The sequence below is a fragment of the Drosophila arizonae genome, chromosome X (genome assembly GCF_054131065.1).
Source record: "Drosophila arizonae isolate 15081-1271.41 chromosome X, UAZ_ARI_1.0, whole genome shotgun sequence".
Lineage (NCBI taxonomy): Eukaryota > Metazoa > Arthropoda > Insecta > Diptera > Drosophilidae > Drosophila > Drosophila arizonae.
Genome location: NC_142927.1, coordinates 27,763,128 through 27,789,528, shown reverse-complemented (window position 1 = coordinate 27,789,528; position 26,401 = coordinate 27,763,128). Strand labels below are relative to the sequence as shown.

The window sequence follows — 26,401 nt, the reverse complement described above, 5'->3', positions numbered from 1 at the left end:
TGTATCGATATGTTGCAGAAAGTGGCACTGCCAACCTGTTACATATTTTACTGTGAATGGCAAAAATAATAACATACCGACCCGTGCAAAAGTTGGATTTTGTGCAGAAATATTCGTAAATAAAACATGGCACACGATCGAGAAGTGCTGCGTATGATATGGGAAGGTCAAATTGGCATTTGCTTCCAGGCAGACAGCGAAGAAATTGTCGGCCTCAGACCAGAGCCCTTCTACTTAATGGTCTCACGTCTCAGCTACTTGCCCCTAGTCACAGACAAGGTAAATACAAGCAACAAAATACAATAACAATCCTTTTTCCTTGTGTATGTGATTGATTTGCACTAATTTTTGCTGTTAACAGGTGCGAAAGTATTTTACCCGCTATATTGCTGCCGAGCACCAGGAAGGCGCTGTTTGGTTCGATTTCAATGGAACGCCGCTCCGTCTACATTATCCAATAGGTACTTATAAATAGGCGGTGTTATGGGCGTGGCAGCTCGAATTGTAAATTGAAATATTTTAATATGCACAGGTGTGCTGTACGACTTGCTGCATCCAAATGAGGATGGGACACCCTGGTGCATTACCATACACTTTTCCAAATTTCCCGAAGAGACACTTGTCAAATTAAACACAAAGTATACCATAGACTAATATTAATATTTCTATATGATTAGTAGCTAATAAGCTTTATTAACCATTGCAGAGAGCTGCTGGAATCGCATTACTTGGCCTGCCTAAAGGAGGCCGACGTGCTAAAGCATAGAGGCCTTGTGATCTCAGCCATGCAGAAGAAGGACCACAATCAACTCTGGCTGGGCCTGATCAATGATAAATTCGACCAGTTCTGGGCGATCAATAGACGCCTTATGGAGCCGTACAACGACCAGGAGTCATTTAAGAACATTCCAGTGCGTTTCTACTACGACGATGTAAGTGCAAATAGCCAAAAGAGTCAATGACTATGATAAAAATAGGAGGTGTTAATGTAATACTAGCATACTCAATTGAGGAATGTGTAGTATTGATGTAGAGTCCATCAAAGCAACTAATGGAAAGTAGGGGATGTCTAAGTATCAGCTAAAATACTAAGAGTTACTTAGAGATATATTAGTATTAGGATTTAAAACAGTAGTAACAGCTATAAGAATACAATTAAAGGCTTATCCAATCCACTAAAGGGATGTTGATTCATAACGCTGCTATTAGTTGTTTGTAAATCTGTGTAGAAGTAACGATATTCGTACAATTGCTGAGCTGAGTTTACCAACTTACCAACATTAGGAGCTATTTTCTAAACTTCAAGAAAAAATCAACTCACGTTGATTAATGCAAAATAGAATGGCGCTAGAATGACTTTATCCTTGATACCTGTGACGTACATACATTTGTAAAGGACGATATAGGCATAGTTTACAACTTATAGAATTATATATAGACTTACTGTATGTGCATCTCTCTATTTTAAAGTAAAGTATGAAAGCTGGAGACTTTAGAACTTTCAGAAATTTATCTTCATGCATATGTTCGTCTTATAAACTAGTATACAATATTTTGTATTCGTCTAGCTGCGTGGCATATAATATAACAATTCAATCCTCAGGTGGTTCCAGGAAGTTGTCAGGCATTGGGGTAATTAGCGCCTTTGCAAAACGATAAAAAATTATATATTCACTCACACCGAGAGTACAAATCTTGATATATCCTGATAACTATTAGGGCTAGAGCCTATATAAATGTAAATATCCGCATCACATATAAGACCGTGCTGCAGCTTTTGTGTATTTGAAACATCAGGGAATCTGTCTGTTTGGTAGCTGTTGACTTTACAGATTGTAGATTCCAAATATTCCATAGTTTTTCAGCTGTTTTCCAAATGTATTTTTAAACAGATCAAGTTGAACGTATTCATTCTTAACTACATACAAAAAAAGTTATATCTTCCATAATGTGACTTTATTAAATTTATAGGTAAATCCGATTTTAGCCCTCTCAAGATATAGGCCTATAAATCATCTAGTTAGTCCCGGAATATATACACAAATATCGTAATAATAAATTTAGCTCCTTTTTTTAACCATGCACGATTATTATGTAGTCAATAATGTCCAATTGGATAGTTTTTACATGTAGGCTCTACTTCATTCCAAATGTCTTATTGTCCAGACAATTTGTTCATTATCATTGCATCTTCTTATTGCATTGCCCAGTGGCAGCTCTGTCTGCCATAACAACCTAACCTCACTCATTGAAATCTATTCAAATATCCCGAAATCCCTTTAGGCTATAAATTAACATTAGGCAATGCAATTAGTGTTATGCAAAAGAGAGTCTTATTCTCACAATCTCACGGTTAAATATTGTCGAATAACTGCTGATCACAAGGTAATATAAATGCAGATCCTTCTTATTGCACTGCCAGGTGGCAACTCTGTCTGCCACAACAGCCTAACCTCACACAATGAAATATATAGAAATTATGCGAATAAATCTAGTTTTGATATATCATATATAAGCATTAATTAATAAAAATAGTAAAAATAAGTTGATTTAGGCCAAGATTTATATGTAGGCGCTATTAGACTAATTGGTTTTACGACAGCTATAAAGCTTATTTGATGGAGATATTTCGGGAGAGACGTGTTAATTATTATATGATATTGACGCATTATATGTAGATTGTGGCATATCTAAATTGACGTCGTCTAAGCCCTATCTGGCACGTGCAGCATATTTAAACTGAAGATATAGAAGATAATGCTCTCCCCTCTCTCTCCCTCCCTCTATCTCTTTGAATAGGATTTTACGTACATGCAGAAGTTAATATCGCCGCTGAATGAAGCTGGACAAAGGAAGAATCTGGCCGACCTGATGGCCGAATTATCGACACCTGTGCGCAAAGCAGGTGAGTGCACATACATATATACCACACCAAGAATATATATTACAATGTGTATATAGTAGATATGGGGCAGCAGCAGCTATCAATTAGCCGCAGCCTCTCAAAGCCATTTGCTTGCATTCTTATAGCAGCATCCTTAGCAGCTCAGTCTTTGTCGCTCTCTCACTCTCGGTCTCTCTCTCTCCCCCTCTTTAGCGTCGTATTCATTAGAAAAGCGGCCAAAAAAAAAAAAAAAAAAAAAAAAAGGTGCCAGTCAGTCTGGCCGAAACGTCGTCTTGTCGGCTCTCGCTGACTTATTTATTTTTCTATTGAAGCGCACACAAAACGAGGCAAAGCCGCTGGCAACGCCGCCGACGTCGACGTCGCCGCTGACGTTACTGCCAATCATTCCTCAATTCATCAATGTCGCACAGCAACAACAACAAAAGAACTAAAAATTATTGAACAATAGCCCCAGGCAGTCCACGGGACTCAAAGCCGAGAGCCGTGCAGGTTGCCTGTTGGATTTTTTCTTTCTTTCTTCTTTTTTTTTTTTTTTTTTTGGTTCTCTTCTCTTTTGGCCAAGTGTTTTTCGAACCATTCAGCTGCCTAGACAAATGTGTGTGTGTCTGCTAGTGTGTGTGTGCTCAACAATAGAGTGCGTGTGGATTTTTCATGGCAAGCGAACGTTGCAAGAGGCGCTGCTGGGTTCCAACTGACCTGCGGCGCCGGCGACAGAGGACGCAAGTGCGAGCGAGTCAGCGCGTAGCTAACTGAGTCTGCGTGCATGTGTGAGTGTGTGTGTGCCGTGTCGCAGTGGCTTAGGTGCAATAATAGCATTGGGAATTCCACAGCTAGACAAAAGGCGGAACTAAATACCTGCGGCTGGGATTTACGAATTACCACGTGAACAGCTACACTAGCCAAGCACATTTGTATGTGTGCGGGAGTATAGCTGTGTGTGTGTGTGTGCAACAACTAATGCCGAAGCTACATAGTGAGCAGGCCTCTTTCATTGAGAAGCATCTAACACTCGACTATTCCAAGTGCATTCTCTCCCTCTCCCTCTCTCTCTCTCTCTCTCTCTCTCTCTCTCTCTCTGTCACTCTTCGCTTCGCTTTATCCTTGCAGCCTGGGACACCTTGTGGCATCTGTTCTCGCTTAGAGCGAACAGCAGGTTGGCCCTGTGTCTTGTGTCTACGGCGGGTATTTCCCCGGACTACAAGGTGTGAAATTTTTATTTGCATGCTTCGCCCCGCACTTACTTTGCGCTGTTAGCAACATTTTGTTTTATTTCATTTTCGTTTATTTTTTCTTCGTCTTCTTCTTACTCGTCATCTCCGACTACCATTTCGTCCTGGTCCTGGTAATTCCCATTTGAAAGGTGAGAGATTTGCTGGCGAACAAAAACCGATCCTTTTTCGTCCAATGGATGCCCACAATTTTCTGGCTGTAACACGTATTTTCCCAAAGGTCATCCAACGTGACAGTTGCAATACATTTCTCTTGTCCTTGATGCTTAGACACATACACTAATACACACACACACATACACACATCTATGTAGCAGCTCTTAAGTCTGGCTTAAGTGGGCCAATGGATCAGTCCAGTGCCGTGCACTTAGACACAAGTTAATTCCCGATTAGGTCAATTGAGCGCCCCCAGCAAAGTGAAACAGCAAGAAAATCTCTTGCATCGATATGCTAGGTATATTTCATTGTGCAATTACTTAGCTAAATTGATTGTTGCTGATGTTTTACTGGCCTATGCAATAGTATTGCCAGTTCTATTATTGGTTTTGGATTACGATAGTTATGATCATAATGATGAAAATTACTCATCATCATCAGTATGATTATTGCTTATATTTGTTTTTATAATTGCCATAACTATTATAATCCTCATTATTTATAAGCATTAGTAATACCATTAGAAATATCATTGTTATTAGTGGTGTTATTATGTTCATGATCATTATTATTATTGTTACCATTAGCAATTTAACTGTCGTTATTATTCCTATTAATACATATTATTGTCCTCATTGTTATTAGTAATATCATTTTTATTTTTATTATTATCATTGGCAATTTTATGATTTTATGATGCTGATTATCATAATAATTCTTGTGATTATTATTACATTAATTGCCATCATTCTAAGATCATGATTATTATACTATGATCATGATTATTATTTTTATAATTGCTATTATCGTCAACATTATAATTCGTATTACAATCTATTACAACCTATACAAGCCTCAGAGCTTCAGCAGAAGTTGGCAATATCATCATTATCATTATTATTAGAGACTATATGAGCCCTAAATGTTTTAAAGCACATATATGGTTTTTATTTGTAGTCCTCATAAAAGGTGTACAGACCTCATAAGCAACTTATCGCCAGAACCATACAAACATATTCATTTGATCATATCTGATCTTTCTATATCAGACCAACTCGGAAAATATGCTTCATGCGCTCAATCGAACACGAAATATGAATAAAATTATTTTAGTTATTTAAACACAAACAAGATTAGCATATTTGATATTAATATAGAATATGTGTGTCCTGATAAATACAAGGGAACAGCTATACTTTAGAACTATTAAAATTTAGTATTTCTTGAAAATGGAGTGAATAATAAAAAAAAAAAAGAAAAAAACGATTTTACATTAGCCCAAGTTTTTTATATGTACATATTTTTATGGATATAATTATTGAGAACACTTTCTATTGTTTTTATTGGAGAGTAGAGATCTTCAATGCTATTTCTCAGTAGAAGCAAAATACATGTAATTTATGAAAAGCCATTTGACATCAATAGAAACGATTTTCCAATCAAGAGTCATTTCACTTTTCCAATTTATGCAAAAGTTCAGCGAATCGAAGAGGAATATACTAGAACGCCCCCAAGAGTTGGGAGTATGTATGCTACAGACAGACCGAACCGAGAACTCATTCAATGGATATGTTTATGAACACACCACCAACCCCAACCCCCGACCCACGACCCCCACACACAGGCACATACATAACATGAGTTGTTTATAGTGGGGGCTTACTGAGTCTAGCATTGCCTGTAATGATGATCCGTTTAGTGGCCCCTTCCAGCTGCTGCCGCCCCTCCCTCTACCCCCTACCCCCTTTAGCCAGCCTGTTGCCAATTGCAGTTTTGGTGTAAAAGAAGAAAGAAATGTTTTACCGACACCGCCACCGCCTCCACCTCCACCGCTGCCGCTGCCGCTGCCTTTGCCGCTGCTGCAGTTAGCATCCGCATCCGCCATTGAAACACCCACAAATCACATTCAAAACGTGGTCAACTGTCAGCGGGTGGATGGGGGACTGCGGGGGCAATTGCACGCACGTACGTATGTGAGTGTGTGAGTGTGTGTGTGTGCGTGTGCAATGCGTGCATTTTCATAGAAAATTTGTATTTAAATTGAAATGAATTTCAAATATACAATGCAGTCGTCGTGGCGGTTCAAAGTAGATGCCATTCCGAGAAATCAAAAAAACCAAGCAACAACAACAACAACAGCAGAAGCAGCTAAACGCGGCCCGAGAATCTAAGACGCGTCAAAAATAAAGAAAACGCATTTCTGTGCGACTGCGCTGCAGCGGCGCTGTCGCTGCTGTCTACTTTTTTCACTGTGTGTTGTTTTTTTTGCTTCGCTTTTATTTTTTTGTGCAGTGCACGCGGCATGGGGAGAGAGCGGTTGGCGGGAGCCCATAGCACAGGCGCTTTCATGATTTGCCGCCGGCTGCGAGTGGCGGATCTGGCGTTCACCGGAAAGCAGCGTCAGCTTCAGCTACAACTACAACTACGGCTACGGCTACGGCTACAGCGTCGGCGTTGGCGTTGGCGGCGGCGTTTTGGCTTTTTGAATGCTCACACACACACGCACACGTACGCACGCATGCTATCCAGTTGCTCGCTTCCTCATCTCTCTCTCCCTCTCTCTTTCTTTTGCTGTGTCTAAAATGCTCTCCCAATTTGTGTGCGTACGTGCGTGTTTTGCGTTTGCATTGGTATTGGTATTAGTATTGGTATTGTTTGCGCCTGTGTGTGCTAAGGCTGCTCTCGAATGTGTGAAAAGGAAGTTCTGAGATATCACCTCCGCTTATTTGTATTTACACCTCCACCTCCGCGGGCAACTTCAACTCCACCTTGCCCGTCGGAAATCGCACCTCGCGCTAACAGCCCAGCGCTTGTATATTTATCATGTTGCCCCGTCGCAGCCTGTTGCCGTTGCTATTGCTGCTGCATCATCTCTTTTATGGTCAGCAGTTTTCGGCTGCTGCTGCTGTCTCTCTTTACCATTGTTTCTGTTGTTGTTGTTGTTGTTGCTGCTGCTGCTGCTGCTTGTTGGTGTGTTGCATTTGCCACCTTTGCATTTGCTTAGTTCCATTTCGACACATTTTCGTTTGCATTTCGTCAATCAGACAAACAATGCACAATGCAATCAGGACGACCCTCACCCTCGCCCTCACTTGCTCTCTTTGTGCCTGTATGTGTGTGTGTGTGTGCACACATCTATGTGTGTCTCTGTGTTTGCTTGACAATTGTTTGCGCCACGCCCTAGCATTTTGGGTGGGCTGCTTGGTGCGCTGAGCGGCAGCTGCAAACAAAATTAACAAAAAACTGAAATGCAAGCAACAAGTTGGTCCTTTGAATTCATTTTGTCTCTCACAAATTTTGAACGAAATCCGCTTAAAATTGAACGTCGTTTCCACTGGAACGACACATACACACACACTCACAGACTCTGGCTGGCTGGAAAGCTCCTCGTCACATTAAGCTCTGTCGCTCGGTCGCTTACGTTCTCTTGCCTTTAAGCTGAGCTTTCAGCTTTCGTCGTCGGCTTTCTTCGGCTTTTCTCTTAGCCTCTCGCCGTTCTCTTCGCTCGTTCGCTTTGCAGCGTTCGCTGTTTTATCAGCTTTTAACTGTTTACATTAGCGCCTTACAGCGCACCGTACTCACATCCGAATTATGTTCTCAATCAATTTGATCCCATCGCATGTTTGCCTCTGTCTGTATATACACACACCACGCCACAGCAGACCACAGCGCATATCCAGCCAACCGGCAGTCGGTCGTCTCGTCTCTCTTACTCTCTCTGGTGCCTCCATTTCCTGTGCTACGTTTTGTTTATGTGCTTTTTGGCGCAATTTGCCGAAAAAATGCTCGCTCAACAGCTTTTGCGCGAAAGGGTATTTGTGCTTTGCATTGCGATGAGGTTACACAAAATATTAAAAAAAAGCTAAAGACTAAGGGCGTCGCTATATATTTTTATATAATTTGTAAATGAGAGATCTGTTGTGTGTTGTTTCTATATATAATTCTATGAAAATAGTTAGGGTATTCGACCGTTGCACATATTTTAACTAATTACATTTCCTGCTGCTTTAATTCAAAATGGAATTTTAATTTTGTCTCTCGCCTTTGGTTGACAACTTTGTTTCTCAGTCAAAACAAACTTACTGCAAAATGGTCAAGTTGAACTTCGGCAACAACAACAACTTACAACAACAAATAACAAACAATAGCCCCAAAAGGCAGAGTATCAGAATCAATTGATATTGCAGTTTTAATCACGTCAACTGAACTCGAACGAAAAGAAAATATGCAATCGATATGAATATATATCTTGCGATCGAAGACGACCGAATCTGAAGATCGCCGGGCCATTGCGACAATGAATCGCTAAACAAAGATACTTTATCTATCAAACTTTCGAAACGAAACATTAATCAACGCCCAGCAATGCCGAATATTCCAGTCCATACACGAAATTCTTTGTGGAAAATAGTCTTGTTGCTTTTTTGAAGAAGAAGATCATGCAGGTCGATATACTAAATTGTGTTGTGATATATGTATAGTTTGTGCAATGATTAGATAGAGATGGGAAGTAGAACAAACCAAATATAATATAGGTGCTCATAGTATATCTTAATCAATTAAATTGTAAGCTAATCAGCTAGATATGATCTAGAGACATATATTACGCTCTATGTCTATATATTATATTAGCTGAGTGCTTAATTTATTCAAGTAAACCAAAATAGAGATCTCTTAAAGCCAAAACCCTAGAAGCTAATTGATTGGCTGTAGATCATTGATCAAAGAAAGAGATAGAGAGAGAGGCTCTACTATATTTCTATATATTATATTATTCAGACAAACCAAAATATAGATCCCTTAAACCGAAACCCTAGAAGCCAATGCAATAACAGGCTTTATTAACTATACAGAGATCATAGATCAAAGAAAGAGAGAGAGAATATTGCCTTGCTTGTTGGTTTTATTCGTTTATAGAGCACAATCTATAAAATTATTATTATGATGATTGGCTTTCTTATCAGATACGTTGAACATTCGCGCTGCAATGGTTTATTTTTAGGCATGAGCTATGCGCCTCCAAGACTTCAACACGCCCCAAAGTCAACAATCGCAATGGTTGTCGTTTCGTCAATTGTGACTAAGTTGTTGTTGTTGTGGTTGTTGTTGTTGTTTTCAATAATAAGACTGTTTGGCGCCATTCTTTGCATTGGGCTCGTGTGCGATTCGATGAGTTTAATGTTCATTAGTCTTTTTATTACTGTTGAGTGCTGCATTAGCGTTAGCATTAATATTTGTATTATTATTAATTATTGTATAATATTAGAATAGCTATTGATATTCCTAATCGTTCTAGTATTGGGATTAGTTGCATTAGCTAACAATAATATTCGCTTTAAAATGCTATAAGCATTAGCCTTAGTATTGTCATTCGCATTGTCATTAAGATAACATTCACATTAGCATTAGCATTATCATATCATTTCTATTGGAAATAGATGTTAGTATCTGTCTTGGTATTGGCATTAGCTCTAGCTTTAACATTAGTGTAGCGATTTCAGGAACGCCTTAGTTCATCCAGAAAAGAGTTTTGTAATGACATATAGGTATACTCCCCCTCCCCACACTATCAGCTAATCATATATCATGTCAAGCTCCTTCCTCGATCTTTGGACAACTTCACTTGACACACATTCCACAATGCAATGCGCTCTGTACTTATTTGCGTAGTTTCTAATGCGCTGTAGGCCATACACACATACACACAAACAAACATACGTAGGTATATAACATATATAACATCATTCATGGATCACCCTCCATTCGGTGGGCGCGTTTTACAAATCGAATCAAATGGAATCGTATCGTACATCGTCGTGCATTTAATACGTATGCGTCCTACTTGAACTCGGGCCCGTTGCACAAATCTTATCTCTGGTCACACTCATCCACCTTCCTCGCGCCCCGCTCAATCGCCCCTGCTGCCCACACTATGTAATCAGGCATTATCACAGCCATACTATACCACATATATATGTATAATATATATGGTATATATACATATATATATATGTATGTGTTTTATACATGTATATTGAGTGCGATATGGCCTGTGTGTATGTGTGCTACTTATTTGCTTGTGCATATATATTTATATGCGTGCTTGAATACCCTGTAATCGAACAGGGGGTATAATCGATTTTTGAATATTACGAACAATTTAAAATATATTTATAGATAATTGTATATATGTGAATATAGACTTTCATTCCGATCTCTGGTGATTTATTTAAATTAGATATTATTTCATGGTATATTTATCGATTTCTTGTAAGTGAGGCATACCTTCATTAACTAATGCACGAACCATAACATAACTAGTTATAAGGAGATTTATATAATATTATGTAAACGTATCTATAATGAAAATACCATTTAGCGATCGCATAATGTTAGGTGATCATTCCAATAAGATCATACCTAACTGGTGCTACTCACTTTGGGCATAGATAGACGTCAACAATGCAATTTCCATTCGTAAGACTTTGCCTAAGTACGAATCGTCCTCAAATAACAATGGCTTTGTTAATATGGATCGACTGATTTTACGAGCGTCGAAATGCCTGAGGTGATTTCTTTTATACTATGGTGCACGTGCGTCTACAATTACGGAGCACTGTGCTATAGTAATCTATAATTACAATATACCTAGCTATAATTATAAATGACGAAATTCGAAAGCAATGATCGGGCCACTTCAGAGCATTGTTGTTGCTTATCGATTAACGGTCGCGCCTAACCAAAAGTCCCATGGTCGATAATGCGTGCCGTGATTTATATGGCAATCAGATGGCAGGAAATACTCATATATGGGCCTATATATAGTCCCAGATTATGCCAACTGGGCGCCATTTCTGATTAAAACCATCTATAAAGAAAGAAAGAGAGAGAGAGTAGGGTAAATACCGAACAAGTGTAGATCGCTAATCGATAAATTAACGATAGTCCAGTGAACTCGATAAGTGTAGCCGCTAGAATTGTAGAAAATTGGAATGGAGGTTCGACGGAAATAGACTAAAGTAAAATTGAAAACTATTGATTCGATTAATCTTAACTAATTTTACTTTCTCTATCTTCTTCTTTTCCAAACTTTCAGTTGGCTTTCGCACCCACGGTATTTGCCTGCCGGAGGAGACGCAGCTGCAATGGATGTCTGAGCATATGAGCTATCCTGACAATTTTCTGCATTTATCGGTTGACTATGTGAGCGAATAACTCAGCGGGAGAGTGACAGAGAGAGAGAGAGAGAGAGAGAGAGAGCAATTACAAGTTGGAATGAGTTGCCAGAGAGTGCGCCAATCCGATGCTTTAACCCAGGGCCGATCTGTAAACGGATCGATTTACACACACTTACCAATAACTATAGAAACTAATTAATTGTTAAGTTCAATGTACAATATATGAAATATTTATGTACCATATAGTTATGCGATAATATATATAGCTTGATTTAGCATTTATACTATATACAGACACATCTAAAGCAAAATGGATTTGCACTCTGTCAATTCATCGATCACACCGATTCGTAATATTCATTCCCGCATTATTCTCTTGCCGACCAACGGTTCGTGACGTTCTATTTATAAGTCCACTGTACTGGGGTTCATTCAAACGCGCCGGGCCGGGCCGGGCCGGGCCCTAGGAACTGTACACAACGTGGCGAAAATCGTGCCATAAATGCTTATCAATTTCAAAAGAAAATTCAACAGCAAGCCAAAGAGACGAATGTGAAATACCCTGGAAAGAATCTTTAGACAGGGCTGGTATATTGAATCAAGTTAAGTCGACAGTGAGATGGAGCTTCGGAAGCTATATAGAACAAACTGAGGATCTTCAAGCTACTATTCTAAGCCACATTCAAGATCAGTTATATTAATTTTTATTAAGAATATCTATGTGTGAATATTGATATCAATAAAAATAATGTAACACTTATAGTTCTTTGATCGTTGCCAAAATCGAACACTGATGGAGATGATGGATGTAAAAGTTAAACCTAGTAGAAATGGGGCTATCGTTAAAAAAGAAGGATATAAGAGAAAATAATGATGGAAAATAGTTCGATCGAGGCACTGAAACTAGAAAAACCTAATTCGATTTAGACCCAGGAGCTTCTATAACTATACCTATCGATATCGATCTTAGTCACAACTTTATAGCCTTTATTATAAGATTATAATATTCCACATCGATATACATATATTGATCGGTAACTTTTACGTTCATCCAACCTACTTACAGGGTATACAGAAGTCGTATCGAATCGAAGCACTTCGTACGCTGCGATTGGGTTCATTGATTAGGCCACTCGCAATTTTTATCCCTTGTCAAGATAACGGCGACCTTACACAATATTTCAGTCAGCTCCACATTTCAGCGATATTTTATTCTGTTTCTGTTTTCATGAATTATTTGAAGAGCATCGATTTGAACAAAATGTCCGCTAAAAATAGTGAACGCCACTTGAGAATGATTAATACTATGATAATTATATATAAAATATATATATGTTTATTCGATTAGTATTATTCATTTATCTAGGTCGCTGGGTAAAATGGACTGAATGCCCAACCCAACGCGACAATGAAAAAGAAGCAAGAAACAAGAAGAACCAGACGAGAGGAAGCAGCGTGAGCTTTGGGAAATTTATGGCTTTAAGTTGGCGAATCGTTTATGACAAACCCCTTAATGCTCAGATATGGACATTATCGGCGCCTTGATGGATCTGTGCGGACGGGCTTTTGCATGTTTTTTTAGGAGCTGCAATAAACCCATAGGAAGAGAGACGTTCCGTTTGGGCATGGATGGTTTATATGTTTGTCCACTTGGTCATTGATCGATCTGCGCACTTTGCTCTGTCCAAGTAGATGCGGCCCAGTCGCATGCTCGCCGGACGACACTCTCGAGTGGAACCAATAGCTTACGCCACAATAAATAAACGATTTATTTGCCCATTGCCCGGTCATGCATCAGCCACAAGCGATCCTCGTCGAGTGCTGATCCGATAGCTACGTGTACTCATATAACGAGACACTTGCATATATAGATATATATGTATACCTATGTGATATAGGTATGTGTTTATACTTAACTGAATCATTAGCATTATATGCCATTGATATTTATCTATATTTGCTTGCTGATTGCTGATCCTCTTCAATAATATCAACTGATCACTGATCCTCTCTGGCGATTCTAGATTCATATGAAGGCACTTTATAAATAGCTCGTGTTATAGTTGAACGATCTTAAAGTAAGACTCTGATCATAAATCTGCTTTCACTTTTGCTGATCATTGATCTTCTCTGATGATTCTAGATTTAATATGTGGCACTTCATGGTAGTAAAGACCTAGACTAATGAGCGATACGCAAGTGAAAGTGAAATTGATTTGATCTAGCTCTTTTTCTTACGGATCCCTCATCGTCTCTAGTACAGCTAGTTGAACAAACTGCAAATAAAAGTCCAATCATAGACAATTGTTAGACTCTTATCTTAGATCTGATCATGTGATCATAGATCTTGCATTGACGCCTTTGAGCACCTTTGGGTGTTTGGTAATCTCTGAATATCTACAACAATTCGCATGAATACCATTTTGTACATCAATTATTTTCGCCTGTGATCTGGTAATGTTGGTCATCATATCTTTAAAATTGCAGTATAGATAGTAATTTCAGATTTCTGATGATTACACTAGGGGCTTTAAAAATATCTAAACATCTACTCATATAAGATCTACACGAGTATCTACTCCAAAATCAAAGTTACTATTTTGAAGTACTGCATATGGGAGGAGGCATGACTCAACCGTAATATATTACTCATATTCTTCACTTACTGAACAAAGACTCAAAGTCTGTTACCTGTAGAACCATTAAGATGAACTTTAAACCTTCATAACTTCACTTAACAGGAGTTTATGAACTTGTTATTGGTCTGTTCTTCAGATTTGTGACTGTGTGCCAGATGATAAGTCCAAGATAACTCAAAGATAAGTCAGATATCAGTAGAATACGCGCATGTATGGATCGGAATAGGAATTGTTCTTGGTTAGTTAAGAACGTCATTGGGTCGTATGATGAAATACATTTATAATGTACTTCCCCTGCTCCGCATGAGCTGCAATGCCAATGAAAGGAATTTAGTTCGGTTTGATTTGCTACCGCAATATAAACTGTTATCGTATTTTTTCTATTTTATTGTCTTTTTTTTGCGATATAGAGAAAGTGTATTTCTACTGCGTAAGCAAATCGCAATGATGGAGAAAGCTAAGTTGATCCAAACAAATATTATATATATTACAAATATTATATATTTACTATATTTCTATATCAAAGAATGTATATAAGAAATGCCTGAATAGTTGGTAAAGTTTATATTGTGTGTAAATATGTATATATTATAACGCTTGGGGCAGTTTATATAATTTTATATAATAAATATTTATCATAATGCAATTGAGTAATATTTGAGCATCGGATTCTATTCGATCGTTGACCGTTCATTAGACACCTGAATATGTCCAATCCATAAGTCAACCAAAAATATATAAATAATATATTAAATCTATCAATATTAAATAACCATAAAATATATTTTTTAAGTAATATATTATTTTCATTAAAATAATAAAGGTTGTTTTATATTGACAGAAAAATACAAATATAATTTTGGAAGAATATAGATTAATGAAAAATAGAAAACTTTTTAAAACTATTATTTTTTTTTTTTTCTATTTTTCATTAGTTTGTTATTTTCTTAACATTATATTTGTATATTTGTGTCAATATAAAAGAACCTTTAAGAAAATAATATTAAAATAATAATATATTATTTTATAACAATTCAATTCGTATATATGTATATGTATATTGAATCTATTAATTAGAATATACTTTTTTAAATAGTAATTAACTAAAATAAAAAATAAAAATAAAATTAATAATAAATCAATATTCTTTTATAACAGTTCGATTCGTTCAATAATATTAATTTGTTCAATATATTAATATTAGTAGCATTGGGCCCCACATTTCGAAATTTTGTATATAATTTACATATTTTTTATATATATTTTTATTTTTTCATGTTGGAACACAAATTTTTCTTCAAATTTGCTAAATAATTAAGGAATTGGCATAGAATATGCATTATTTGGAGATTTTTGAAGAACAATTTTGGCCGCACAATGCCGGGCAATGCCCACTCGTTGTAGCTCTTACATATTTACATATATATAAAATGTGAAATAATTGAATGTATAGAAACAATTGGATGACCTTGCCAGATGCGCTCAGGTGTGCAGTGCAGCATGCCGCACATCAAGAGGAACGAACCCCTAGCAGAACCACCCTAATGGCCACCCTAGCGAGCCGCCCCGCCGCATTCCGCGGCCCGCATTCGCCTCGATTCTCGTTTGTTAACTTTGCAATTTTGGCTGCAGATGATGCTGCACATGATCAACAGGCGCTGCTGCAGATCAGCTGAGTGGCCGGCTCGATGGTGCGCGGTGGTGCACGGTGGTGCACGGTGGTGCGGTTGCTTTGCGCAAATCGTCTGTGTCACGTGGCATTACAAAGAGTCACAAGAATTTCGCTCGCACAGCAACACGAAATAAATCAAAGAAATTCGCAAGACAAAGCAACAAAACGAAATGAAATGCTAGAAAAATAGAAAATGAGGCACATGCCCCGGCTTCCGGGGGGCTAGCGGGAGGGGTAGACGACTGCCGGGCGGGGGATATAGTTCTTTTCGATTTGGATGCTACCCAGATTTCAAACAACAGGCTGCCAGCCACACACAGGTGTATTCTCTCCCCTCTCTCTCTCTCTCTCTCTCACTCTCTTTCTGTATCTCTCTCCTTTGCCATTCCACTGTTTGAATTATCAGCAGAAAGATAATTTGCAGTTAGTCAGGTGTTATGCAACTACAAACAAACTTCGTAATTCTGATTTGCAATTGGTAATCAAGCATTGCCTTGTCTAGCTATCGTATATATATTGTAGAATATCCCTGGCGATTTATTGTCACCCCAATCTGATCACAGCTATTCACCGTTCCCCTTGTTTCGCTCATGTATTTCCCTATAGCTATCTGTCTCCAGCCAATCGCTTTTGTATCTCTGTATATTTCAATCAACTGATCTGTCTCTAGAGTCTAAGGGAGAATACGAGCCACAGAGAGAACATGAATCACCTTGACAGATATCTTATATCCCATATTATATCCGATATTTATCTGCTCTATGTATCGCCAAAGTATCAACGGGCGACATTTCTCTGCATAGCCTCTTTCCATACAATTCTATCCAAACCCTTTGTCGTTTCTCTTTCCCCCGACAATTCACTATCTCTCCATACCTTTGAGGCGACTTTTCTGACTTCGCTGATATATCTCCTGGACGGTGTCTCTCTATATTGCTTAGTTTTCTGTCAGGTGACAATTTTCTTCAGTTCCCCAAAGGGTAGTATTACGTAAATCTATACAGATGACATAAACAATGACCGCAAGTGTCGTCTCGTAGTGTGTATATGTTTATAGCCGTATATGTGAGAGTGCAAGTCGAGCTTCTTTTCACTTTATTTGATAAACCTCGGAATTGTTATTTATATACATATACACAAAATGAGGGAGTGTATACAGTTTGTGACCTACGAATAACAAGTAAATGCTGGCACAAATACAAACAGAAATTCAAGATCTTCAATCATATTAAGGCGGAAAAGATTAGAATTGTAAAAGTGCTGAGCAAAGTACCCGAATCTAACAGCTAATATATTCATTATGATATTTGCTCAAGATCGATAAGCGATTTGTGGCAATCGATAAATCTTAAGGGAAGTAGAAAGCACTTTGACGTACTGAAATAATCCCAACTGTTCCAACCATTTGCGTAAAGTAGAGTATAAAAATTAGCTCAATAAGACCAACTCGAACAAGATGGCATATGAGCTACATGGGTAGGGTAATCATTTTGTAGAGCATCTAGCAGGTCGAAGAGGTCAAAGTATATTGGAATGTCAAACTGATGCGTTGCTAAGGTATTTGCAATGTAGAGTATCTGGTAAGTCGAGCAGCTCTACGCTTATTGAAACTTCATTTAGTGAGCAGTTGAGATAGGGTATTTCTTATGTAGAGTATCTAGGCAGTCTCTCATATTGAAATTGAGCAGTTTCGCTTATAGGGTATATGTAGAGCAGCTAAAAGTTGACTTAACTCAAGTTGTTCGAGCTGAGCGAACAGTCGCATGGACTCAGTGCGTAGGCAGGGTATTTGTTGGTCTCTTTCGAGCAACTTCTTGCACGACTTAGCGAAAAATTCTTTGGCAGCAAGCACAACCACAACACACACGCACACACACACACACAGAGAGAGACACACAGTGTCGAGTTGGGTGTGCTATGCAAAAATATCAACTACGTAAAATAAGTGAGGGGCAGAGCAGCGACCGCGACTGCGACGGCGACTGCGGCGATGACAGCGACAGCGGCAGAGGCGACGTCAACGGCGACAGCTCTGACTGCCGATTGGCGCACACATTGGCAAACGAGAGCACTTTATTTTTAAATGTTTTAAAAATACGAGCATTATAGAATTTAGCGGCTTAGTCATAGCAGCCAGCGCAGCGCGGTAGCCGAAAAGAACCAAAATATGCCATGCGAATTGACCAGAACTAAGAAACACAGCACGCGAAAGCGGGGCGAAACGGAATGGAATGGAACGGCCATACGAAAAAACTAGGCACACACACACACACACACACACACAGCAGTTGTCGAGGTGCTGGCGATGAGCTGGCCAAGATGAGATGACACACGCAAGATCACGAGATCATACGGACAGAGATTCATCATGGAGCGATCTGGCGCGAAAGCCGAAAGAGCTTTTCTTGTCCGTGCGATGGGAATGATGTGGGAACGAGACAAGGTGTGGAATTAAGAGATAACTGAAAGTATTCAAAGTATTCACGAGTTCAAAGCGAACAGAGATCTCTGATGAACGATCTCAATGAAAGCCAAAAGGCTTGGAATGGACTGGAATGCAATGGAAATGAGCCTAAGTGTGGAATTGATCGATAATAAGATATCGATAACTGGTTGCGAGCAAATGTAGATAAGACAGAGTCGGTAAAATATGAATGCTCTTTTCTTGGTTTGAACGAAACGGAATGGAACTGACATGAGCTTAATTGCGAAGCCAAAGCAGAGCTGATATGATGATCAGAGTGAAGTGAGGTTAGAAGTGGAGAAGTGATCGAAAGGAAAGCCAAATGAAGTGATTCGCTGGGAATGGAATGGAATAAGTTTGAGAGTGGAATATACCTGATGACAGCTTATCGATGATAGAGCGATGAAACGAATTCAATAAAAGCCACAAGACCTTTTCTGGACTGAAACGAAATGAAATGGAACATATGCTAGCTTAGCTGCGGAATACAGCAATATCTGATCATATTCGATAGATTTAAATGAATCGATAGGTCTCATGAAAAGTTACTACTATAGAAACGATCTCAGTGGAATGAAACGGAATGAAAATGAGCTTTGAAATAAAGCGATGACTGACTGAGATCAATTGATCAGCCGATCGTTATCAAAGCGCAAAGAAATCCACGATGGGAGGAGCTCAAAGACAGCCAAAAGAGCTACTCTCGTCTCATTTCACTTTATGAAATGAATGGGAATTGAAACAGTAGCTGAAATGAAAATATTCAAACGATCTCTGGGCGATCAGAGATGATAGAGCGTTCGAGACGAACTTGAAGGTGAAGTGCAGCAAAAGCCAATAGGAAAACTAATAGGCAAATGCAATGAATGGTACTTGGAACAACATCTGAAATAAGCGTAACTGAAACATATTCAATGGATTGTGATTTCAAAGCAAACAGTGCTTCTCGAAGAATCAATTTCAGCGAAAGTCAACAGTGCCTTTCCTAGTATACAATAGAAACATATGTGGCATGGTCTGATAATGAGGCAAGGTGCACGATGGTATCAGGTAACAAACGAGTCATATTCAGTGAATTCAAATTATAACATCAAATGGCGTGAGATCAATTTAGGATCTGTTTCGTTTGGCTGTAAGTCTCAAGTGGAATAGGTCTATATGAGGTTACCTACAGAGTTGGCTATATAATAATATATGTAATATATGAAATGTATATAGATTATAAAGACGAAAAGATCTTGCAAATTATTTAGGAACTTACAGTTATTATAAAGTGATCTCATTCGCATATATTCATATATGTTATATAATATTTTTTTATATTTTACATTTTATTTTTATCTTACATTATATTTGTAGAAAGTTTCGGCTTATAGGAAGGATCCTTTACAATTTTATATATGTATGTATATAAATAGTATGGATATGTCTGGCATGTAAGGGAGTTCATATAAGAAGAAACCTTAATCTGTATATATGTATATATATAGATGGTAGTAAATTCCGAAATACGAGGGACCGTCGTTATACCCGGAAGGTGCTAGAGCCGTATAAGTTTGGGAACCAGAATTTTCGTGGCTATAACCGTACACAGGCTATAAGCGGAGACGTTATAGCCGGATTCTACTGTATTTATATATTGAGCTATAGATCTTAGTCTTAAATTGGCTTTAAAGCTGCGGCATAAACAAGTCTGTCTGGGAATCTGACGCCAGGTAGAATGCATAGGTCTACGACTCGTCCGTCGTCCGTATTTTCACTAGCATTAGCATATTACCCATATTTCCCTTACTGTCCCACAATGAATTGTATAAGAGAAGAGAAGAGTAGCGAGCAGAGGAGGGGTGAGGCGAGGCGAGGCGGGACAAACGGAAGGAAGAACAACGAAATAGCGTAGCAGCGAGTGGGATCTGTTTGATCTGATCACATAATACCTGAAGAGTAGCGTGATCGTTGATCAGCCGATTGCCAATTGCGAATTCCGAATTGCCAATTGCATAAGGGCCTGGCGAGCTGTTTACTGTTTGTTGTGCGAGTGCCAAGTGATTAACACCCGCCAGCAAAATGGCAGACGAAACGTTTACGAATCGCGCCGCAAAGAAGACGAGCGAAAGAACGCTGCCAAAGCGAAGGAAATCAATAAAAAATACTTTGATTTTCATGTTTTTCATTATATTTTTTTTATTTCTTGTTCAGTTTTTGTTGCTTTTTTTCAATCTTTATCTTTTTTTGTTTCAATATATAAAAATACTGTTTTAAATATATATTCATAAATATATATATAATTATATATATATATATATTTAGGGGCACGTATGGATATAAAGTTTTGCGCAAAAAAAAACATCTCTTGTATATAAATATATATTGTATATATGTATATTGTATATAGATATAATATAGATGTAAATATACTATATATATAGATATATAACTAGATATCTATATGATTCTTTATATGCATCCGCAGTTTTTAACAATTTATTCAAATTTTGTTTGTTGTTTTTTCATATCACAAGAATTTTCAATTTACCAAAAAAAAAAAAAAAAAAAAAAATACATGTATATAATTAGTGCATATATATATAATATATCTATTCTTAACAATTATATATATATAAGTCTATATATATTTATCAACTATAGATGAATTACACATTTGATTAGTTCCCGTTTTGTTAACTCAATTCTGTGGGCTGGCCACGCCCACGCTTCCTTTCCTAGCCATGACAACAAAATTCATAGATGTGTGTGTGTGCACTTGTGTGTGTGTTCGTTTTTCATTTTGTTTTGTTTTTAAAGCTTTTTCTTACAAACGTTTGAATTTCATTATTTTTAACTCAGTTGCTGCAGTTGCATTTGCATTTGCAGTTGTTGTTGTTGTTGTTGTTGTTGTTGTTATTTTGAATACCCTTGCAGCAAGCATATATACATACATATACATACACATATAGAGTTTTCTATTGACCCTGTCATAGGAACAATTGCATTTGAAAATTAAAAAATTTTAAAAAAATAAATAAATAAATAAAAATAATATAAATAATAAAAAAATGATTTTTAATATTTTACTTTAATTTTTAATAATTTTTCTTAATGTTTTTCGTTGCTGTTTTTCCATAAACAATTGTTCCTTAAATATATCCATCCAATATTAATCCAACTTCTATATATCATATATATATGTACATATGTATATATTCCACTTCGCTGCGAAAATATTTCCAAATAATTCAGTTTTTTTTGTTCTTTCAAATTATAGTAAAAGTTCTTTAGTTAATTCATGTTTCTGCTTGATTATATTCCATTCGTTTTTGTACATAATTAATTTAGTTATTTACACAAACAAAACGAAAAAAATAAAATAGTACGCTTAAATTATAGAAAAAAAAAAAAGACTTAAAATAATTTAAAAATAATTAATTAAATGTTTAATGTATAAAAAAAAATTAAATGTGGCTTAAACATAATTTGTGGCTAAAAGTAAAAAAAAAAAATATGTTAAATTTTAATTACAATTAAAAATATTTTGTTTTTATTTGTGTTTGTTTTAATGTATGACAATTGCTTAGGTATATATAAGTGTGTGTGTGTGTGGGTGGGTGTGGGGCGGGGCTTGATATGTTTCTGTTTTTGTTTTTGTTTTTAGTTTTTTGTTGGCTTTTGGAAGTAATTAATTAATTATATTTGAATTAAATTTAACAATTAAAAAACAAACAAAAAAAAATAGTTTTTTTTCTTTTGTTGACATCTTCTTCTTTTTAGACTTTTCCTTAAGCTGTAACTTACAAGGCCCAGGAAGAGGCCCTAGGCCACGCCCCCAAACGCTTGCTAAGGTGGGTGGTTCGATGGCTGCTGCGGCTGCCGCTTAGGCCAGCAGCGTGATGGGCGCCGCCCGGCTGCTGCTGTTGGGCGTGGCCGTCGGCGGACCGCCAGCCGCAGCGGAGTTAAGACGTGCCAGCGCCTCCTGGTCGAGCCAGCGCTGCAGCTGCTGCTGCTGCATCAGGTTGTCGTTGTAGACGGGGGCATGCAGCTGCAGACTGAGGCTGTAGCCGTGCGTGGAGGAGGAGCTGGCGCTGGGGCTGTCGCTGTAGGTGGAGGAGCTGCTCTCGTAGCCGGACACGGGCGAGCCCTTGGGGCAGCAGAAGCCGATGGGCGAGAGCGCCGGCGCCGAGAAGGGGCTGAGCACGTTGATTGTGGGCGTGGCGGGCTTGCTGCCCCCACAATTGCTGCTGTTGCTGCTGTTGCTGCTGCTGCTGCTGCAGCTGTTGCTGCCTTGAAAGTGCTGCTGCTGCTGCTGCTGCTGAGGACTCCCGGCGTGAAACGGCGGCAGCGCTGCCGCGCCGGCTGCATAGGGCATCAGCAGCGATGGCGGCGGCGGCGACTGAAAGCAACTGTTGCTGCTGCCGCCGGCAAAGGGATGATTGCTCCAGATGATCGGCTCCCGCTGCTTGGGCGTCACGCGCTTCTTCTTCTTGCTGCTTGCGCCGCTGCTGCCATTGAGCGTGGCGTGCTCCTCGTCATCGGCATCCGCATCGCACTCGTCCTCGACGCGCAGCTCCAGCTGCTCCGGCTCCTGCTCCTGCTCCTGCTCTCGCTCCCGCTCCTCCTCCTCCTGGGCTGCACTCTCGTCCAGCAGATAGGGCTTGAAGAGCTTCACCTGCTTGGCGGGCAGCTTGTGCTCGGCAACAGTTGCTGCTGCCGCTGCTGTTGCCGCCTCAGTCTCGGCCTCCGCCTCCGCTTCCGCCTCCACATCGATGTCCACGTCGTCCTCCGCCTCGTTGTCGCTGGGCTCGCTCTTGATGGCCTCCAGTTTGCTCAGCTTGTCCGCCGGGCTGCTGCTGCTGCCGCTGCTGTCGCCATGCCACAGCGTTTGGGCCGCGCGCTTGCGACAACCCAGCGGCAATGATTGCTGCTGCTGCTGCTGTTGGTCTAGCTGCAACTGTTGCTGCTGCTCGCGCTGGCGTCGCGCCGCGCTGCTCAGCGACAAATCCATGGGCGCGGGCAGTGTCAAATAGTAGGCGTAGGGCAGCGGCTGTTGTTGCGCCGTTGCATGTTGCTGCGGTGCGGGCTGAGGAATGTGCTGGCTGCTGCTGTTGCTGCTGTCGTTGTTATTGCTGTTGCTGTTGTTGCTGGTGGGTATTGGCACGGCATTTGGCACTTGTTGCTGCTGTAGACTTGAGCAATATGGCAACGTTGTGGCGCTGCTGCAACTGTTGCTGCTGTTGCTGTTGCTGCTGCTGCTGTTGTTGTTGTTGTGGCAATTGTTGGTGGTGTTGCTGCTGCTGCTGCTGTTGTTGCTGGCAAAGGCTGCCACCACAGCGGCAATTTTGGCTGCCGACAGCGTGTAGCTGCTGCTGCCAGTGCCGCCGGCAACAGTTGCTGCCGTACCATTGCTGTGGGGCAGCAGAGGCGGCGGCGGTGGTGGCGGCGCCAGTGGCGGGGCTGCCGCTGCGGCCGCCAACTGATGCGGATGCGGATGGGCATGGGGCGTGGCAAATCCGTTCGCCAGCATCGGATGAGAGCGCGCGGCAGCAAATGCTGCTGCCAGAGAGGCGGCCGCTGCCGCCTGGTAATGGCGATGATGATGCTGGGCGGCGACCAGGGCGTGGGGCAGCTGATGGAACTGGTGCGGCTTCATTGGCGCTGCTGGCGGCACCAACTGTTGCGGCGGTGGCGGCGGCTGCAGCTGTTGCTGCTGGTGCAGATGCTGCTGCTGCTGCAATTGCTGCTGATGCTGATGCTGCTGCTGCAATTGTTGCTGCTGCTGTTGCTGCTGGTGCAAATGCTGCTGCTGCTGTTGCTGCTGCTGCTGCTGCTGATGCTGATGCTGATTGTTGGCCACCGACGAGCGCAAATTGGGCTCGCATTGCAGCCACTTCTGTATCTGCCGCCGGTGGATGTTGTACTTGCGCGCCGTCGCGCGCTGGTTGCCCTTGCAGTCGTTGTCATGGCGGTACGACTCGAGCACCTGCAGCTTGAACTGCGGCGTGAAGATGCGACGTGAACCCATTTTGGGGCTGCAGGCGCTGCTGCTGCTGCTGTTGCTGTTACTGTTGCCAATGCTGTTGCCATTGCCATTGCTGTTGCTGTTGCTGTTGCTGGCACTGCCATTGCTATGGCGCTCAGCAACAGTTGCTGTCGAGTCCTTGGCAGGTCGCTTGTGTTGCTCCTGTTGGTTAAAGCTCAATGCGGCGGCTGCTGCCATGGCTGCTGCTGCTGCGGCGGCGGCGGCAATGCTGCTGTTGCTGCTGCTGCTGCTGCTGTTGTTGTTGTTATTATTGTTGTTTATCGAACTTTGTTCGCTGTTATCCATTTTAGTTGCTCGGGCAATATTTGCCTTGTAGTTTGTAAAACGTTTTGTATATCAAAAATAGTATTTACAATATAACGTATTTATATATACTTCTTTATAAATATATACAGTTAGTTTTCAATGTGCTTCAACAGTTGTTGGTGGCGTTGTTGTTGTAGCTGTTGCTACTTGCTGGCGACGCTGGCGACGCTTGCGCTTTCATAACTCGCGATCTGGCAGCGCTGGCACTGGAAACAAGTGAGCGCAACAACAAAAACACGTTAACGTTGTCGTCTTGGAAAAACAACGAGAAACAAAAAGTTGTTGTTTTTTATTTGATATTTGTTTTTTGGTTGCTTTTTGTATTTGTTTTTAATTTTACTTTTTGTTTTTGCTTTTTGATTTTTCTTTTGTATTGGTTGTTGCTTTGATATTCTTATTAATATTATTATTTGTAATTTGCTTGTGGACTGTTGTAAATGTTAGATGAAAGAACACATGAGCACAACACAAAAAAAATATAGTATATATTTGTACATATGTGAAATTTGTAGCTTGAATTCATTTGCACACACAAAAACACACAGAGAAAAATATTGTTGCTCTTGTTTGGCAACGCGACGCGATCCGCAACCGCACGGCAAGGAATCCAAAACACAATTGTTCTGCCCGCTGCGTTCTACGTTCTAGACTGGCTGGCCCGTCGTTGTCGGCGCTGCTGCTGCTGCTGCTGCTGGCGCTGCCGCTCACACACACACACACACTTATACACGTACACGACGTAGACGTACAAGTGTGCGCGCGAGAACGAAACGAAACGAATCGAACTGAAATGAACGAATGAACGCAGCACTAGCACAGCGCACAGCTCACGCGCGCGCCTCTCAGTCTGAGAGTATGAGTGCAGTCGACGCTCTGTCTGCCTGTGTGCGTGTGCCTGTATGTGCGTGTGTGTGTGCCTGCGTATCAGTGTGCGTTCTAATAGCTCATCAGGCGAAGTCGCAGCAGCAACAGCAACAACGCCGACAGCGCAGCAAGTGTGCGTGCATCTGTGTGTGAGTGTGAACGAGTCAGACACTTGGCGGGCCCAAGAGTCGCCGCCGCCGCCGCCAGACCAAACCAGTTGTTGTTATTGCTATTGTTGTTGTTGTTGCTGCTATTGCTGTTGTTGCTTTTGCAGCCAAGCCAGCAGCAACAGCGCTGAGCATTGCAGACAAACTGACGACAATCGTCGGCGAGGTGTCTGCGCTCCTGTATTATGCATGCATGTACATATGTATGCATGTGTGCGTGTATGTGCCTATGTGTGTGTGTGTGTGTGAGTGAATATGTTGAATGACTGTGAGTGTATGTGTGTGAGAATACTTCTTGTTGTGCTCATGATGGAATAACATACAAATAAATATATGTATATGTGTGTATATATATACATTTATATACATATGTAGATGTATATATATATATATTAATATAAATATAAATATATTATTCCATCATGGTTGTGCTTGTTGCGACCGCGGCGCTTTTGTGTGGCTGGTGTAGAGTTGATTTTCTGCTCCGACCGACGACCGACGGCCGTCGGCCGACGCATCGGACAGAAGGGGACGGACACAAACGACGATTGCTGGCCCTGCCCCCGGGCACAGCCCAGCCGCCTGCCTAACCACAGGCTGACTAACTGACAAGCGCTGTGTGGTGTGCAGGCCACTCAGACTGAGCAAACTGTGGGGCAAAAGCAGTTTGTCACGAATACAAAAATGCTCAAAATGATCAATGATCAATAATTATATTATTATGATCTCAATTGAAATTTATTGCTACTCATATAAGTATTATTAGAACTAAACAGATATTCGAAATACT

At 40.2% G+C, this 26,401-nt stretch overlaps 2 protein-coding genes across 2 annotated transcripts; one reads left to right on the top strand and one right to left on the bottom strand.

Moving 5' to 3' along the window:
• Positions 1-34: 34 nt before the first annotated feature.
• On the top strand, positions 35-11,757 carry Atg5 (autophagy protein 5). Its single transcript, XM_018016928.2, has 6 exons — positions 35-279; positions 362-461; positions 533-638; positions 707-932; positions 2,800-2,905; positions 11,387-11,757. Exons 1-6 carry the CDS (start codon positions 127-129, stop codon positions 11,503-11,505), a joined length of 810 nt encoding a protein of 269 aa, XP_017872417.1. The 5' UTR covers positions 35-126; the 3' UTR covers positions 11,506-11,757.
• Positions 11,758-20,688: 8,931 nt separating this feature from the next.
• On the bottom strand, positions 20,689-25,742 carry brk (transcriptional repressor brinker). The gene has a single exon (XM_018016927.2). The coding sequence runs from the start codon at positions 24,557-24,559 to the stop codon at positions 22,112-22,114; it is 2,448 nt and encodes an 815-aa protein (XP_017872416.2). The 5' UTR covers positions 24,560-25,742; the 3' UTR covers positions 20,689-22,111.
• Between the last annotated feature and the right edge of the window lie 659 nt (positions 25,743-26,401).